At 15.4% G+C, this 18,883-nt stretch overlaps 2 protein-coding genes and 1 non-coding gene across 3 annotated transcripts, besides 13 other annotated features; 2 read left to right on the forward strand and 1 right to left on the reverse strand. All coding sequences in view use genetic code 6, as the record gives it.

The window, feature by feature from the left end:
• Window positions 1-204: 204 nt before the first annotated feature.
• Window positions 205-249: a microsatellite.
• Window positions 250-853: 604 nt separating this feature from the next.
• Window positions 854-891: a microsatellite.
• A 3,050-nt stretch (window positions 892-3,941) lies between these two features.
• Window positions 3,942-4,022, reverse strand: IMG5_055030. The gene has a single exon. It is a non-coding gene; the product is annotated as a tRNA-Ser (tRNA).
• A 51-nt stretch (window positions 4,023-4,073) lies between these two features.
• Window positions 4,074-4,121: a microsatellite.
• Window positions 4,122-4,723: 602 nt separating this feature from the next.
• Window positions 4,724-4,766: a microsatellite.
• A 185-nt stretch (window positions 4,767-4,951) lies between these two features.
• Window positions 4,952-4,993: a microsatellite.
• Window positions 4,994-5,832: 839 nt separating this feature from the next.
• Window positions 5,833-5,911: a microsatellite.
• Window positions 5,912-7,688: 1,777 nt separating this feature from the next.
• Window positions 7,689-7,721: a microsatellite.
• A 720-nt stretch (window positions 7,722-8,441) lies between these two features.
• Window positions 8,442-8,487: a microsatellite.
• Window positions 8,488-8,518: 31 nt separating this feature from the next.
• Window positions 8,519-8,552: a microsatellite.
• A 32-nt stretch (window positions 8,553-8,584) lies between these two features.
• Window positions 8,585-8,622: a microsatellite.
• A 248-nt stretch (window positions 8,623-8,870) lies between these two features.
• Window positions 8,871-8,931: a microsatellite.
• Window positions 8,932-9,069: 138 nt separating this feature from the next.
• Window positions 9,070-9,112: a microsatellite.
• A 2,184-nt stretch (window positions 9,113-11,296) lies between these two features.
• IMG5_055040 (hypothetical protein) lies at window positions 11,297-13,499 on the forward strand (the record flags this gene model as incomplete). The annotated part of the gene is made up of 1 exon (XM_004037299.1): window positions 11,297-13,499. One exon carries the CDS (start codon window positions 11,297-11,299, stop codon window positions 13,427-13,429), a length of 2,133 nt encoding a protein of 710 aa, XP_004037347.1. The 3' UTR covers window positions 13,430-13,499.
• Window positions 13,500-13,991: 492 nt separating this feature from the next.
• Window positions 13,992-14,033: a microsatellite.
• A 1,027-nt stretch (window positions 14,034-15,060) lies between these two features.
• Window positions 15,061-18,048, forward strand: IMG5_055050 (hypothetical protein; the record flags this gene model as incomplete). Its single annotated transcript, XM_004037300.1, has 3 exons — window positions 15,061-15,416; window positions 15,464-17,805; window positions 17,999-18,048. The coding sequence occupies 3 exons, from the start codon at window positions 15,061-15,063 to the stop codon at window positions 18,046-18,048; spliced, it is 2,748 nt and encodes a 915-aa protein (XP_004037348.1).
• Window positions 18,049-18,883: the final 835 nt, after the last annotated feature.

The raw sequence follows: 18,883 nt of genomic DNA on the forward strand, positions 1-18,883 counted from the left end.
TATTCTTTTAAAAAAATTAATAATTATAAAATAATAAAAATTTGATAAATATCTTTACTTTTATTTATTATTATAATTGTATTTTATATAGTTTATCCCATTTTTTAATATATCAACATAAATATATTTTTATTTTTTTCTTATAAATTAATATAATCTTAATTAGTGGTGTATTGATACTTAATATTTATCACAATACTTTTAAATTTAAATATAAATAATTTAAAATAAATATATTTTTAAAATAAAATTTAATAAATTTCATATAATATAATTTTAAATATTATTTATTTTACTTAGTAACTAACATTTTATTATTTTTAAAAAAAATAAATAATTATTTAATAATTTTTTAAAAAATTTCTATTAGTTAAAAATATACTTTCTAGTCTATTTTTAGTTATAGAATATATATATCCATTTTTTAAGCTTAGTCCCTTTAAAAAATGAATAAATTCATTATTATAGTCTAATTCTATTGGACTAAGTAAAAAACTTATCTACTAATTATTATTTTTAGAAATTTTGATTTAAAACTTAATATTTTAGAAAAGAAAGGTTTTCATTGTATATTTAAGAATTTTATTTTTCGAATTGTTTTAAAAAATTCTTAAGGCTATAAAGAAATAAATTAGTTATTATTTAATTTAATTTTTTAATTTTTTGTAAAAGTTAAGATTTTTGTTATTAAGTTTATTCGCTTTTAAAATTATTGTAACGCTTTATTAAGTATAGATATTTTTTTATTTTCTTAAAAGTAAATTTTATTTAATCTAATTATTTTTAAATTAGTTTTCTTGATTATAAGTTAAATGTAATATTTTTATTAATTTAATATTAGATTTCATATTCTTATATATATATATATATATATATATATATATATATATAAATTTTATTAATTCTTTCTATTATTTGAAATACCAGTATGATGCATTTTTATAGCTAAATGCTTATTATTATTTAAAGAAATTATATGTTCTTATTGTTTTATATATATTATTAAGATGTCTAAATTTAAATTGCATTATTAATTTTAGTATTTTAATCCAACATAATTTGTTAATATTATTACATTTAGAACATAAATTATTATTACGTATTGATAATATAAGGTTAATATCAGATCACTGATAAAAAATGAGGTTTAATTTTTTATTTTATTTCATTCTATTTTTATTTAATATAATTTAAAATATTTATGTTTAGTTTTAATTTTTTGTTTTGTTTTTAGTATATTATAATTTTTTAAATATTATTAATTAATATGGTTATAAATTTTTATATTTATATATCATTAAATTTAATAAAAGAAAATGTTTCTCTAAAAATTTAAATTTTAAAACTTATATTCCAAAATAAATTTCTATATAATTATATTTAATAAAAATATTATATTTCTAATATTTATTAATTTTATATCATTATTTTTTTTATATTTTTATTGTATTTCATAAATTATCTAATTGCAATTCTTTACAAATTCTTTATTCTAATTTAACATAAATTATGTTTAAAAACATTAAATGGACAATCTTTAGCAAAATTAATATTTAAATAATTTAAATTTTAAATATTTTATTAATACCTTTAAAAAAAAATTAAAAACAACAATTATTTCTAAATATTAGTAATATTGTATGTTTTCATTCATAATATAATTAAAATAATATAATAAGCAAACAGCAAAATTATATTAATATTGATTTCCATAATGTTTATAAACAATAACAAAATCGTTTAATGCTGTTAAAGACAAAAAAATTATTAAAATTTTTAATTTTTACAAAGTGATTTCTTCCATCCAAAAGATTTTAAAAATAATTAAAAATAAAAATAACTTATTTTTATTTTAAAATAAAAAATTAATATATAATACATCAAAAAAGTTTGGAATAAAAATCATAAAATAAGTTGAAATTAATATTCCTACTATTATTAGTATCATATATAATAGCATCGTCTAGCTTTCATAAAACAGTTTTTTTTATTTATTTTATTATAACTTGTATTCTTTGATATTTATTTGAGTTTGATATTTAGTAAATTCTTTTGGAAAAAGTTACTAATATTACTAAAGCTAATATTATTACTCTGCTAATTATTAATCTAATATAACTATCTATTCACAATATCTCTCATTAAGATAATAAAGTTATTTATTCTAATAAAGAAAAATTAATAATTTTATTAAGTTATATAATTATGAATATAAATATAATACTTTGTTATATATCCATTAGAGTTAAAGAGTAATATATCCAATCATTTAGTTTTCTATTTTTGAATGAATTTCGTATGTAATTTCCTATAATTACTAATCCTCCAATATATCTATATTTATAAAAAAGCATCCTAGAGTGTTTTATTTTTTACTATTTTAAACTTCTATTTCAATTTGTTTGGTATCTACTTAAACTGGACTATTAATAAAATATTATAATATTATTATTTTTTTTAATACAAGAAATATATTTGTTTGAAGTCTTATGATTTATTTTCAATTTTAGGTGACTTTTGAACATTCATATCAACTTTAATTAAAATTTAAACATCATATTTTTTCAATATTAAATCTTATATTTGAGCATTTTTTATATGACAATATAAAATAGAATTTTCTTAAGTAGAGTTTTGTAAAAAACTGCTTTATTTATTTAGAGATAATTATAAGTTATCATTTACTTATTATTATTGGCTTTTAAGGTTGATTTTTAATTATTCATTTTCTTTTAATTTTTCTGTCAATTTTTTTTTCATCTAAATAAGTCTTAACAAAATTTTCTAAGTTTACAATAGAATCTGGATTTTATTAGTTTTTATTTTATTAAACATTAAATAATTATTCAATTATTAACTCTTTTTCTTTCTAAACAGACTTTATTGTATTATTTTAATAAAATTAAGAATGAATATATATTTTACTATTTTGTATAATATTTCTTTTGTTTATTCTAAAGTAACTTTTTAATTAATATCTTAATGCACATCTTTTATGCAATCAATAATAAAATCAAATTCATTTTAATTGTTATTAAACATGTATATTATTTTATTATTATTATTATATTTTATAATTATTATAGCTATTTTTATTAATAAATAAATTATTTAATTATTTAAGTTTTAATTAATTTTTTTTTTATAAAATAATTTAATAAAAAAATAATGTTTTACAAATTATTTTATTTTTATATTTTTAAAAAGGTTTTTAATTTATAATTTAGTAATAAATAAATAATTTAATATTAATAATTAATATATTTTAGTTTTAATATAATCTAATAAAAATAGATTATTTATTTGATATAAAATGCTATTTATAAATTTATATGTAAATTTTGAAAAGTTTAAAATTTTTTATTATTAATATAATCAAGAATACATTTTTTTAAATTTTCTTTTGGTATTATAATAAGTATTTAGACTTAATTGTTTTGTTTTGTTTTTGTTTAAATTTATAATTTATATAGTAATCAATTTTTAACTCAATATTTATTTGTTTTAGCAATTACAAATCAAGTTTAATAAAAATATTAAATTTTTAAATATGTATTTAATATAAAGTTACATAAAAATATTTAATAAATTAAATTAATTAAAAATAAAAAATATAGTTGATTTTAATATATTTAAATCTAAAATACTAAAATTAAAGTACAAATACTAATAACACAAATAAATAGACTATTGAATAACTATTATATTTGTAAAAAAAAATAGTCTTAAACCCATGCTTTTTTCTTTTTTATATTTTAACAATATTTGTATTAAAATAAATTTAAATTTACTTTGATATGAATAAACAATTTTTTGTAATTATGATAAATAATATATAGTATACAGTTAATAGTTGTGTATGATTAAATTGATTTTATAAAAAATTAAAAAAATAATTTTAAAATTTATATATATATATTTATTTTCAATTTAAAAAAATACGTCAGCTACAGGATTTGAACCTGTGCGGGCAAGCCCAGTTGATTTCGAGTCAACCTCCTTAACCACTCGGACAAACTGACAATTTTAATATATATAATACTTATTGCATTTATTATTAAATGTTATGTTTTAATATTTTTTGTAAAAAATTAAGTTTATAAAATATTATTTATAAAATAATTTACTTTTATTTGTTTTTTTAATATATTTTATATAAAATATTATAAACTAATTTTATTTTATTTTCAAATCCAAGTTAATAATTTATAAATTTTTATGTTTTTTATAATAATTCAAAGAATAAATAAGTAATTCTTTATAAAAAAATAGATAAATTAATGCATCCTTAGTTTGTTTTTAAAACATTAAATTATATATATACTTATATTTTATACTTTTTTCAGTTATTTTAATTAAAGATATTAAAGAATTAATATAGCTCATTTTATAAATTAAATTCTTTTCAAGAAATAAACAATTAGGATGTATGTGTAAATGGAGCTTAAAAACATATTTTGATAATTTATTGATAAATAATTATAAAATATATGCTTTTTTAAATTCAAAGTATATTAATATTTTAAAATTAATTTGATTATTTTTATGTTATTTTAATAATCTAAAAATAAAATATTATAGATAAATAGATTTAAATAAACATTAGTTTCATTTTTAAAATAAAAGTTTACTAATAAAATCATTTTTTTTATTAAATTACTGCTACTAATAATTTAATAATTGATTTAGAGAAAGCTTAAATATTATATACTCTTAATTATCATTTTTAATATTAATATATAATTTTTTTAGTATAAAGTATATAAATAATATTTAAAATAAATCCTTATAATTTTAAATTTGCTCCTAATTTCCAGAAAATGTTATATTAATGCTCTATTTTTATTTAAAAATTAATATTTCAATAAATATAAATACTTATCGGAAAAACTTACTTTGTTTTCTTCTTCTTTTTTAATTTTAAATCCAAGCAATATATTTGAAACTTTTTAAAAAAATGATAAATTATTTGAAAAAAAATTGAAAAATATTTATTATAAGTATATATAAAAAATAAAATATATTTAATTATACAACCATCTTTTAAAAATATTGAAATTTAATAAAACTCAAATTTAATCAAATTTAATAATTGGTTTAAACTTTTTATTAAATTCCAAAAAATTTTAAAAGTATTTAAATCATATAATTAAAATATTTTACTTTTTTAATTTATTAAATAATAATATTTAATATTTTAAATATATTTGTCTATAAAAAATAAATATAAATATATAGTAAATAAATAATTTTTTATAAAAATGGATAAATTTGAAATATTTTTAGATTAAAACGAAACTTAATATATAATAACTATTAAAAGTGAATTATTTCCTCAAAAGACAAAATATAAAGATTCATTTTAATTGCAATAAGTATAACATGAAATAATAAAAGATATGATTTTTCATATAGACGATATGTCATTAAAAATAGAATTAGGTAAATTAGGATTAAAAAAATTAAATCCATATAAAGTCTTAAAAAATATACTTAAAAAAATAAATAATCATTTAAAAGAAGAATAATAGTTATCAATAATATAGGATATTTTTCCATAAGTCTAAGAATATTAATTTACACCAATATCATTTGATTTTAAATATAATTTTAATTAATTTAGAAACAAATAAAAATACGAATATATAAGGTAAATAAAAATTATAAAACACTATACTTATATAAATATAATATTTAAAAATTTATGTATAATTAAATACAATATCATTTGTTGTATATAAAATATAAAAATATCCTTTTCAATATTTTGAATTTTATTATATTTTATTTTTTTAGTTTTATTAAAAATTCTTATTATATATAAATATTTAGAAAAATTAATTTAAATAAAAATTTTAATCATATAAAATATTAAATTAAATAAATAACCTTAATTTAATTAAATATTAATAAAGACTATCCAATATCTTGCAAGCAGACATTTATAAAGAAGTATAAACGAAAAATAGTAATGAATAAACGTATTATATAACTTTTTTACTTCCTTAAATAAATTAATAAGGTTAATAGGTAAAACTTCTATTATTTTTTTTAATCAAAAAGTTATATTTAATTTACTTAATAAATATTTTAAAAATATCTTTATATTAATATATAATTAAATTTTTTTATAAAAGGATAACAAAGAATATAAAGAGTATTTATTTTATTATAATATATTTAAATCTATAAAATCGCTATTTTTGGGAGGATTTAATTTATATTCTGCTAATGATATTTATTAAAATGTATTAGAGACCTAACTTTTGCCTTATTTAATAGTTAATTAATTATAATTCTAGTTTAACTATATTATTGAATAATAACTTCTGCATGAATACGGAACTTATCTATATTAAATAATAAAAAACATTTAAGTTTTACCTATGAAATAAGTTTTAATCCTCAGTGTTTAAAAGTTATAATAAAAAGAATAATAAACATTTACCTCATCACTTTCTTGTATTTAACTATTTTTTGAAAATTGTTAAACATGCTATAATTAATTCAAAAAGATTAAAGATTAAATTCATTTATTATTTAATTAAATAAAAAAATAGAAGTTACAAATAGAAAAAAACCTAAATTAATAAGATATTTTAAATGATAGAGAATTTCAAAAAAAGCTAATTGAAATTAAATAATAAAATACTGATAAGAATTAACAAAATAAACATGAATATAAAATAAAACTATTCAATAATTGTCCAAAAGTTACAGAAAGAAATGTTTATAATATTTAGTCTTTTTTTAATTTAATGCTTAAAAATTATAAATTTTACAAATTAGTAAATAATTAAATGTCTTTTGAATATAAGGACTAAAATGAATTAGAAAAAATATTTATTAGTATTTTTGGATTACTGCAACTTTATAATAACTTTGTTTAAATAAATGCATATTTAGATAAAAAAAATTAGTCCTAAGATAAACAGCTTGAATTAATTTAACAAGATTAAGGAAGAAATTAGGAATCTAATTAAACATTTTGGAAAATGAGTGCTTAAGGACATAATTATTATCTTCAAATCATATGTAGAAATTTTAATGACATATTTATTTTTGAAGAAGAAATAAGACACTCAAATAATAATAATGTAAATTTAAATTCTAGTGATAACTTATTATTTTAATAAGGACTTAAATTTGTATATTAAAATTTGAAAGCTTAGAATTTTAATAATTTAGAAGAGCCTATTGACTTTTTAAACAAAGGAATTAGTGTTATAGAAAAGTTTTTGCTTTATGGAGACAAAATTTAAAAAAAGTTAATTTCTGATATTATGATGTTAAAAAATGAAATCGAAATAGACTTTAGAGTTTATAGTATTGAAGACACATTTGCAAAGAAAATAGTATAAGAAAAATAAAACTAAAATAATATTCAAATATCAAGTTTTAATCAGCTTTTTAAAATACAGTTAAGTCAAAAAAATATACCTTAACATAATTAACAAAGCTTATAAAATCACATTCGATTGTATTAAGATGGATTTATTGTTGGATATATAAATTCTTATGCAAATGGTATTTACTCATAAACTATAGATTATTATCCTGAATAGAATTTATATAAAAGGGATAATATAGCTGAATTTTTACAATATTATTTAAAAAAACTCTAATATTAAAAATGAAAAAATAGATTTATATTATTGTTATATTAAAAAATTATTCGGAATTTTTTTTTAAAAATAAATAAATTAAAAATAATAAATTAATATCTTTAAAATTTATGTTAAGAAAAGGTAATCCATAGAAAATTAAATTACTTTTTTTAAACAGCCCAAAAATCAAATATTATTTATAAATATCAAAAATTAATTTAACATAATATAAAAGTATATCCCTTTATAATTCCTTTCATTAAAAAAGTTAAAAACTCTTATATTAATAAATTCAAAGTATTTTTATCGTATTTTATATAAATCATTAATATATATAATTAAATTCTAAAGATAATATATTCATAAAAAAAAAATAACAATAGAAAATAAATATATAATAAAAGCATTAAAAGAAATATGACTAATTTGTAACAAAAATAAGACTATATCTCAATAAAAATAAAATTTTAGAAAATTGAAATGTTAAAATAATAAATGCGATAAGAAATATTTTATGTAAAAATAAATAAAAATTTTGAAAAATTAAAATAAAAGAGGTAAAATAAAAATACAATATTTTAATAAATTTGTATATGAGAGAGATTGCTATTGTTTTAATTAAAAAAATAATTTTTTAAAGAAAATAGGATAAAATTTAAATAGTTAACTAATTTTTAAATTTAAATAAAAGATAAAATAAAACATAAAAAATATAATTTATTTAAAAAACTAAAGATATATTTGATATTATTTTTAAAAATAATTTATGATATTTTTTATAAAAAAAAAAATCATATAATAATAAATAAACGATGAATTATTTGCATATAAATAAAAAAAAAAAAATATTTTGATAAAAAATAATAATATTTATATAAAAGCTAGTATAAAAAATTAGTTCTTACAAATAAATATTATTAGATAAAATATATTAATTAAATAAAAAAAAAAAAAAAAATTATAATGTTTAAAAAAGGAAAAATATAAATTAAAAAAATATATAAAATAATAAAAACATTATTTTATAAATATAAAAATGAAAATGTTAAAACTTAAATAATTACATAAGTAATAAAAAAAATAAAAACAAAAATAATAATATATAATTGTATAAAAGTTGAAAAAATATGAAAATAATAATAATAATCAATAATTAATATAATAAAAAAAAAAAAAATTGAATAAAATATAATATTGAAAAAATTAGATAATAAAATATATATATAGTTATTTTTATATTTAAAAATTTATTAATTAAAATAAATATATATATATTATTTATTTATTTATATATTTATATATTTATATATATATATATATATATTTTTTTTTTTTTTATTATTATTATATTATATATTTAAATATCTTTATTTTATATATATTTTCTTTTTATTTATTAATATTTTTTTATTATTTTTTTAAATATATAATCTATATTTTTTATTATAACTTATGAATCAAGATGTTAATAATAATTTAAATAATGTTTATAATAGTTAATATAAAGATATATATTAATAGGAATATACTAATACAAATTTCCTTAATATGAATCATGAAAGTATAAAAAATTAAAATATAAACTCATAATATTCTAATGCCCATATATCTTCTAACATATAATAAAAAAATAAATTAAATGAAAAATGTGATAATCCATCAAGTTTAATTAAAATATATACATAAGATGATTAAAGTACTAATTAAAAACCCATAGTTTTTACTTTTATTTAAGGCCTTTCAATGTTTTTCTTTTTTTTATGGGCTTTATTGCTTTTAATATATTCTTAAACACCTAGTTTATATGGAAACAATTTATAAGATTGTTAAAATTTGAGGAATTTTACTTATTTTTTAGGAAATATATGCTAGCTTCTATTATTCTATCATATTTTATATATATTAGTTTCATATTTATCTTTAAAGTATAATTGTTTTGAACTTTGGCCTCCTTTAAATAAATTTTTTTTTATTTCAAATTATGCTTCGCTCATTTTTCTTATTATTTTATTAATTATACTTTAAATATTATATAGCTTTAATGAAAATTGTGGTTTACTTTAATATATAGTATTAGGATATCTTATTAATTCATATCTAATATTAGGAGTATATGTAATTTCTATTATTATAAAATAATATTTACAAAGTTCTGGATTTATTAAAAGAGAAAATGCTTAAAATATTTCAGAAGAAGAAATTAGCTATATAAAAAGCTATTAAAATATTAATTATAAATAAAAAAATTCTAATTACTAAACATTTGAAAATATTAAATGAGAAACTTTAAAAAATATTTTTATTTAATTATATAATAATAATAACTTTTAATTTTATATTTTATTTTTAAAAATGCTCATTTTTAAAATATAATTACAGTATAATATTTTTATATTTTTATGTGTTTTTAATTTTTTAAGGATTATTTAATTCTCTATGTTTTAAAATTATATTAAACATCCGCCTAAAAATATATAACATAGTAAATAAATTTTTAAATATTTACTATTAGATTAGAATAAATTAAAAAAGTTAAAAAATAAAATAAAATAATAGAATAATTTAAATATAATTCATAAATAAAGATATATATTTATATTTTCTTTAATTTTTTATATATATATATATATTTAATTCATATATTTCTGATACATATAAAAATATAACATATAATACGATTTAAAAATGTTATTTAACAAATTTTCTGATAATAAGACATTAAATTAAATCGACAATTCAATAAATTTGTTACAAATAATTAAGAAAAAGCTTACTTCTTATATTAATCAAATTACTTCTCTACGAACTATGGAATTGTAAATTAAAAGATAGTCAATAGATTAGCTTAGTTTATTTAATAACTAGGAAATATTGAGATAGTATAAAAATATTATTTTTTTAATTTTTTATATTATAATATAAGGGTATCTGAAAAGATATATAATTTAGAAAAATAAAAAAGAAATTTGCTTAAGTTTGTTTAATAATTTAAAATATAGTATAAAGATTTAGAATAGGATATTCAAAATAACAAAAAATAATTAATTAAAAGCTCAATTATTGGAATTATAACAACATAAACATTTTTATAATAAGAAAAAATTTTGGATTTAAAAAGCCTAAAAAGCTGTTCAGAATAATTACAATTTAACTTTTAAGTTTTACATAATAAATTTGTTTCAATTAAACCAAACTAAAAAGTTTAAAATACACAATAAATATAAATAATATTTTGTATTAAAGATTCTCCTTATAATTAAAATTACAGATATTATATTTAAGATGTTTTCTGTTGTCCTATTGAGTTTAATACAAAAGATTTATATCCCAACTTATTACCAATTATTTTTTAAGAAATTAATATAGAAATAAAAATTCAATACATAATTTATGATTTTTTATAATTTTTAGGGATATTTATTGCAAATTAGAATAGCCAAAGCTAACAAATCATAAATTATTTCCAATAAATTTTTGACCCTAAAACTGAATGTGATAAATGTAAAAAATATATGAAATATGTCTCACCTGAAAAAGGATTCTTACCACCTTTGCATCTTTCTAACTAAAAATTATTCCATTAATAATGTATTGAAGAAAACCAATAGTGATTAAATTAATTGCATTTAAATTATTTTATTAAAATAAATATATTATATAAATTTAATATACTTAATCATAAATTTTTTATGTTCTTTGTGAATTTTTTAAAAATTCAATCAAAAAAAAGGAAACACGAGAACAAAATGGATAATGCACTTTTTTTTTGGTTTATCGAGTTTTTTTTAAAAAAAATATATAAAAAATAAATCAATTCATATATAAAACCTAGTTATTTGAAATATTTTCAATATTTATTAAACTTTTTAGATAATGATTTTTTTAATATATTATAAAATTATTACTAAATTTAGTATAAATTAAAAATAACATTTTTTATAATTTCAATTATCAAATTTTTATTTATTTTAAATAATAATTAATATATATTAAAAATATCTTATTTCTTTATAAATTATTAATATAATTTAGTTTTAAAAAATATTCCAGAATAAGGTTTTCTATCATAACTAAATTATTAACAGCGCCAATATTTTTCCTTTAAAATTCTTATATTAAATTTATTAGTTTTGATTTTATTTATAAAAAATAAATTTATAAATTATATAAAAATAAATTATTTATTCTTATAAATAATAAATGCTTAATATAAACGGAAATTTAGAGTTAGATTATTCTCAACCTATTTTTTAAAATCAAGTATTGATTCGAAAAAATTTTGGGAAATTAAATTGGAAGCCCCTAACAAGACTTTAATAAGGTATGGAAAGTTAATACAAAGTATAGAAGTTTCAAATACAATAAAATAAAACGAGAAATATCATAAATCTATAGAAGAGGCTAAACTTTATATAGAAAAATAAATATAGATTAAAAAATTAAGAGGTTATGATTTAAAAAAAGAGAATGATAATATTGAAAAAAAGAAAAATAATTAAACAGGCATTTAAATAATCATAAATAAAGCAGAATTTAAAGAGGACTAAATATAAAAAAACATAAATTATTAAGAAGATAAAGAGGTTATATATAAAGACAAATGTTATTTTGAAGAAACATCTAAAGCTTGGAAAGCTAATTTTATAATATTAAAATTGGAAGGAAAAAACATATAAAAAATTGAAGGGTAAGTATCGTTGATAAAGAAAAGTGAATAAAGTACTATTGAATTTCCTTCTGTAAAAAAGGCAGAAATTGAATTTAAAAATTTAATTGAAGAATATACAGTTTTAGGATGGTCACGATTTGATGGAAAGTTAGAAGAAATATAATAAAAAATAAAAGAAGAACCTTAAAAAAAATAATAATAGTAATTGTTTGTACCTTAAAAAAAATAGAATAATCAAAATTAACTTTCATCAAAAAATAATTTATCAGATATGACAGATAGCGTGCTTTCAAATGCAAGTGATGTTGATTCTTAATCATAAAAAAGTAATTTAAGCGGAAGCAAATTAGGAGGTAGTGGTACTATATAAGGAGTACTTCTTGCAAATCAAATGCCAGATGATTTCGATGCTACAGGATGGATCGGAAGTGAGAAAATGGATGGAGTTAGAGCTATTTGGACTGGAACTAATTTCTATTCAAGAAATGGGAATCAATTTTATCCACCTAATTGGTTTATTAAAGGATTCCCTAAATCTACTTTAGATGGGGAATTATTTACAAAAAGAAACGATTTTTAATATTGTGTTTCTATAGTCAAAAATTAAAATAAAAATAATGATATTAATATTTCTAATAAATGGAAAGATATTATTTATTTAGTTTACGATGCTCCAAAATTAAATCTCCCTTTTTCTAAAAGAATTTAAATTCTCTAAGAAGAAATTCCTAAATTTAATAATTAATACATAAAAGCTTTGCCTCATATTACAATAGAAAATTAAGATCATTTAGAAGAATAACTACAAAAAGTGCTTGATAAAGAAGGAGAGGGGCTAATGCTTAGAAATCCAGATGCCTTCTATGAATAAAAAAGGTCTAATAATCTATTAAAAGTCAAAGTCTTTACTGATGAAGAAGCTAAAGTTTATGGTATTTAAAATGGAACAGGAAGATGTTAAGGAATGATGGGAGCCTTATTGTGTGAACTTAAAAATGGGATATAATTTAAAATTGGAAGTGGTTTTAATGATTAATAAAGAAAAAGACCACCTAAAATTGGTAGTATTGTTACTTTTAAATACTAGAATTTGTCTAAAAATGGGATTCCGAGATTTCCAATATTTTTAAGGATTAAAAATGACAATTTTTGATTAAAAATATATATTTTTAAAAAAATAAATATTACAATTTTATTTTCATATGTTAAAATCATAGAATTATTATTCTTATTTTTTTAATTAAAAGAGGGTTTAACTATTCTCATGTATTTGATTATTTAATGACATTAATTTTTCTCTTATTTCTTATTTTTTTTGAAAATTATCTGACTGTAAAAAATATTTTTATAAAATTTTTAAAAAATGAATATTTAATTTACTTTATCTTCTTCTAAGTATTTTTGAAATTATTTATGTAAATAAATCTATTTTTATTCGCATTCTATAATTTTATTTGTGAGTATTTCTTAGTTTTATTTCTATGAATAGTTATTTTCACTATTATTATAGCTACCTTAAAACTCTATATTTGAAATTTAAAGATTATTGATAATTTTGTCTTTTTATTTAAACATTTAATCTTTGATTTATTGCCATTAAATCTATTTATTTTCTTGTTCTTAATATAGTTATTTTATATTTTAATTGATATATTATAATTTAGTTATTTATTCATTATTTTCTTCATTTAATATTTACTATTATTTTTCAAGTTTATCTATTTATTCTTTATATTTTTATTCTTATTCTATTTATTATTTTTGTAATTTATTTAATTAATCAGTAAAAATTTGCTTAATATTTAAATTTTCAGACTATTTCTCATTAGCTTTTTCTAAAAATTCTTCTTATTTTTATTTTTCATGTTAAATTTAAAGTACAATAGATTTATTTTTTTAAGAGTTTGTATAATTTAATTCTTTTGTTTAATTATACTTTTACTATTTTTCATTGATTTAAATATTATTTTAATCAATTTCTTATTTTAATTGTTAAATTTAGAATTAAATTTATGTAAGTTCTTATTTACTTTTTTAATTTATGCTTTTTTAATTACCTAATTCTTCCATTTTTTGATTTAAGATTTCATTCATTTTTATGAAAATGCTATCTTTATCTAATTCACATTCTTATAAAGATTTTTATAATTTTTCTTTTATTTTATTATTTTCATCAAATTTTTTTTTTGTAAAATTTAATTCTTCTTACAAATTTAATATTTTGTTTCTTTAAGTTTAATAATTTTAAGTTTTTAATTTGTCAATTTCATTATTTTTTATTTCTATTTATTTTTTTAATTCTTATAATTTTAATTAAGATTCTTTTAAATCTTAAGTATAGGTACTTATTTATACTGTTTTTTATATATTAGAAATATTTGCATTTAATATTTAATCTAAAGGAGGAAACATTCTATCAATTTATTCAAAAACATTGTTTTAATACATTTAAAATAATTTATTATATAATATTTATATTTAAAAAATATGATATAGTGATATTAAAAATATATTATTATATTTTTAATAAAACTTACTTATGTTAAAATTATTTAAAATATAAAATATTTTTTTAAAAAAATAAATAAATAATTTTAGTTTAATTGTTAAATTATACTTTATTAATTTGTTTTTGCTAATTTTTAAAAAAAAACTATTTATTAAAATTGAAAAAAATTTGATTTCATTTTTAAATATCTTATACTGATTAAATTTATAAAAAAAAAAAAAAATTATTATTTTCAATTTAATTAATTATTTAAATTAAAAAAACTAGATTTATTAATGTAAATTGATTAATAAATTAAATATGGCGACAAAATACTTTTACATTCATTAGATAATCCCTAAATTTTTTTAAATTGCAGAAATTCAAGTGAATATAGTGTATTTATGATAGAAAGTGATTAAAATATAATAGAATATCCAAATACATTTGAATTAGTATTTACTATTCATCCAAAGTTAAACTATTAAGCTTAAAAAGAACTTCAAAAGAATTTGAAAGATGAGAATAAAGTAAAAAACGATAATAAAATAGAATGTTTAAAAAAGCGTTCTGAAATAGAAAAATAAGAAAATTAAAAGATCATAAAAAAAATGGAAAAACAACTTGTAAAGATTGGAAGTGAAATATAAATGTAAAATAAATATATAATAATAAATTTTAGTATTATTTTAAAAAAAGTTATCATATATATTCATAATGCTATTTAAAAAGTAGTGCAAAAAAAAATACAAATAGTTCGAATTTGTTTTGTTTAAAATTAAGCAAAAAAGCAAGAAAAGGGAATTTATTTTAGATAAAAATAGATGATTAAAATAATTAATAAAAATCTGATTATTTTTTAACTTATAATGATCCATTTATTTTCGAAAGCATTAAATTTAAAAAAAGTAATCTAACAACTAAAGATCTTCCTCCTTTTATATACTAAAATAATAAGAGTAATTCTAAAAATAATTTTAATTCCTTAAATATACTTGAATATGAAAAAATGAGTACTATTAATAAATCCATTACAACGATTCCTATTTTCGAAAGCCTTGAAAACATAAAAGTTTATCATGCAGGGCACAAAAGAGATAGTGAAAGCTTTTTTAAGGCTATTAATGTTGATTATATCGAAGAAACAGAAGATTAAAATTGTATTAGGTGGGGAGATTATGTAAGAATAGGCAATAACTTTGAAAACAAAGAAAAAGACAATAAATTAGAAGGAGTTTTTTTTAGCGAAATTAATGTTGCTGGAAATTTTCCTTCAGTTTATTTAGAAGTAAATTAAAATTATTCATACGAAAACTTTTCAAGCATTTTTTAAATTTTACCTAATGATGTTAATTTTTTGGGAAAAAAAATAGTAAATCCTGAAAAAATATAGAATACATAATTAAGGCATGTTTTATCAGGAAAAAAATTATGTTTTAATGGAAACAAAATATGCTTAGAGCAATCATAAAATGTTGTTTTACAATAAAAAACTTTGTAAACTAAAAATTTTAATACTCTTTCTACAATTTGTAATGATGATAATACCGAGAATTTATTTTTAAAAGAAAAAAAAGGAAATGATAAAGAAAATAATAATAATTTTGAATAAGATAAAAACTGCAAAAATAATAATTGTCTTCTTTTATTAAATGTTTAGAATAAAGAATAAAATTTATTTTATAATATTAGTAATTTTAAAATAAAAAATAAACTTTCATAAGTTACTGTTTATTTGGAAGAAGAAGCTGTAATGATAATGAATTAAGATTTAATTGAAAAAATAGATAATGCTTTTATTTAATCAGATTATTTTTAGCCTATTTTTTAACCTATGAACGCTTTAGGTAGGCATATATTTATGATTGGAATTGAAAAAAACAATAATAATATTAAAGAAAGTTAATTTTTTTTTAAAAAGGTATGCTTTGAAGATATTATTTTACTTTTAGAATTACATTCTCTTTGTTTTCATTTAGTTTTTTTCAGCTTTTTAGCTGGATAAAACAGTAGTATATTTAATAATGGAGATAAAATTTTAAAAGATTTATATATTTGGATTAAAAATGGGGATAAACAATAACAATAAAGATAAAATTTAATAAGAGAAAGTGGTATTTTAGATGTTTTAATGAAGATTTTATTTGAAATTTACAGTTTATAAATTATGTATGGGAAAGAAACTGGGATAAAAATAGAAATATTTAAATTTGTATTAACTTTAAAAAATTTATTAGAAATTATTACAGAAAAAAATTATTGTAATTCAATTTATGTTTATTAATGGTATTTTTTATTTAAATAAATATTAATTGATAAAAATGTTTTTGAAAAATTTAGATTTGACTTATTATTAAACCAACTTTTTTAAACTACTCAATTAAATGTGGGTGTAAAAGAAGACTTAAATTAGCTTATAGAATGCTTAAAAATCGAAAAATAAAATATTAAAATTCTACTTTTAATAAATGCGTTTTGTAAATTTAATGCCTTTAGAGAATTATCAGAATAGGAATCTATTATAGAGCTTCTTTTAGGAAATAAAGAAAATAGGGAAACCATCTTTTAATAATTAAAGGCAGATAATCAGGATATTTTTATAGAAAATAGCGCTGAAGAAAAAATATATATTAATCGAAAATTTATAAATTAAATATAGGTTGATTAACTTGTTTAAAATATTAATCTAATTATAGAATTAGCAAAAGGAGGAGTACATTTAATTGAAAAATATGTTTTTTATTTATTTCCAGGTAAGTTATGTGTTGCTATTTTTTAATCTAATGATACTAATTTTAGTATTAAAAGTGCCATTTTGGATTTATTCACATCAACCTATCTTTAGTTAGATTTTTTCAACCTTTATTGTGAAGATATGGAATCTTAAAAAGATTACTGTATTTTTTTATCTAAAAAAAAAATGAATTAAGTTAATTATTAATTGAAAATTTTAAAAATAAGTATTGTTTTGATATAATCCAATTCATTTTCGATTATTTAAATTTAATTTAAAATAATATTTGTTTTTTGTAAAGTTAAGAGTTTAAAATGTGTAATTCAATTTTAAAAATGATTATTTTTTTGATTTAAAAATAATTCTTTTCTTTTTAAAATTTATCTTTTTTATAAAAATCTATATTTTATCTTTTATAAATCAGCACTTAATTTTAAGATTCTAATTTATTTGATTAAAATTAAAATTTACAATTTTAAAACAAAACAAATGTTTATTAGGAAATTGGAAGCTATAAATAAATAATAATTTATTCTATTTAGATACTTGATTTAATTTTTTAAGTTTAATAAAATAATATTGTTGAAGAATTTTTTTTTTAATATGAAAAATTTAATATTTTTCTAAGTAAAAAATCAACAGTTATTTAAGATGATAAAGACAATTCTCAAAAACAAATTCTTTAAAAGAAAGAATTATCAATAGAAAAAAAGAATGATGATATTTTTATTTAAGAAAAGTAAGATAATAATAATATTTCTAAAGAAAAATAGAAAAGAACAAGCATTTTCTAACTAAAAATATAAGATGAATGTGAAAAAAAACAAAAGAATAGATAATCATATAATCAAAAATCTGAAGAAAATAAAAATAATTTATTTATTGAAGAACTTTTAAAAGAAGAAAAAATATATTTTTAGTAAAAAACTACATCTTTAAGTTAAAAAAAACCTTTATTTTTCTAAAGAATATATTAATTTTAAGGAGAGCAAGATTTATTCTTAAAATAAGCTTTAACTTTTTTATAAGAAAAAAAAAATCTTTAATAAGATCTTGTTATTTTTTTACATAAAAGATTACTCATTTTGTAAGAAGAAGAATTGAGTACAAAAGTAATAAATTTAATTTACATAATAATGAATTTAGAAGTATTTTATATGAAATCCTTAAGTAAACTTAGATAATAAAAGAATAAAAACTTGAAGAAAATATGAAAAATTAAAGTAAATGCATTATAATATATAATTAAGTAAGAATGAATATAGAAAAGATGAAAGAATAAAAAAAATTCAAAAGAATATAAAAAGTTTAATTTTAGAATTTTTTTTTGGAAAAAAACAAGAGAAATTTAATTAAAATTAAATTACTTTTTTACCATTTTTATA

Source organism: Ichthyophthirius multifiliis, assembly GCF_000220395.1.
Source record: "Ichthyophthirius multifiliis unplaced genomic scaffold scaff_1120509250191, whole genome shotgun sequence".
In the NCBI taxonomy this organism is placed as follows: domain Eukaryota; phylum Ciliophora; class Oligohymenophorea; order Hymenostomatida; genus Ichthyophthirius; species Ichthyophthirius multifiliis.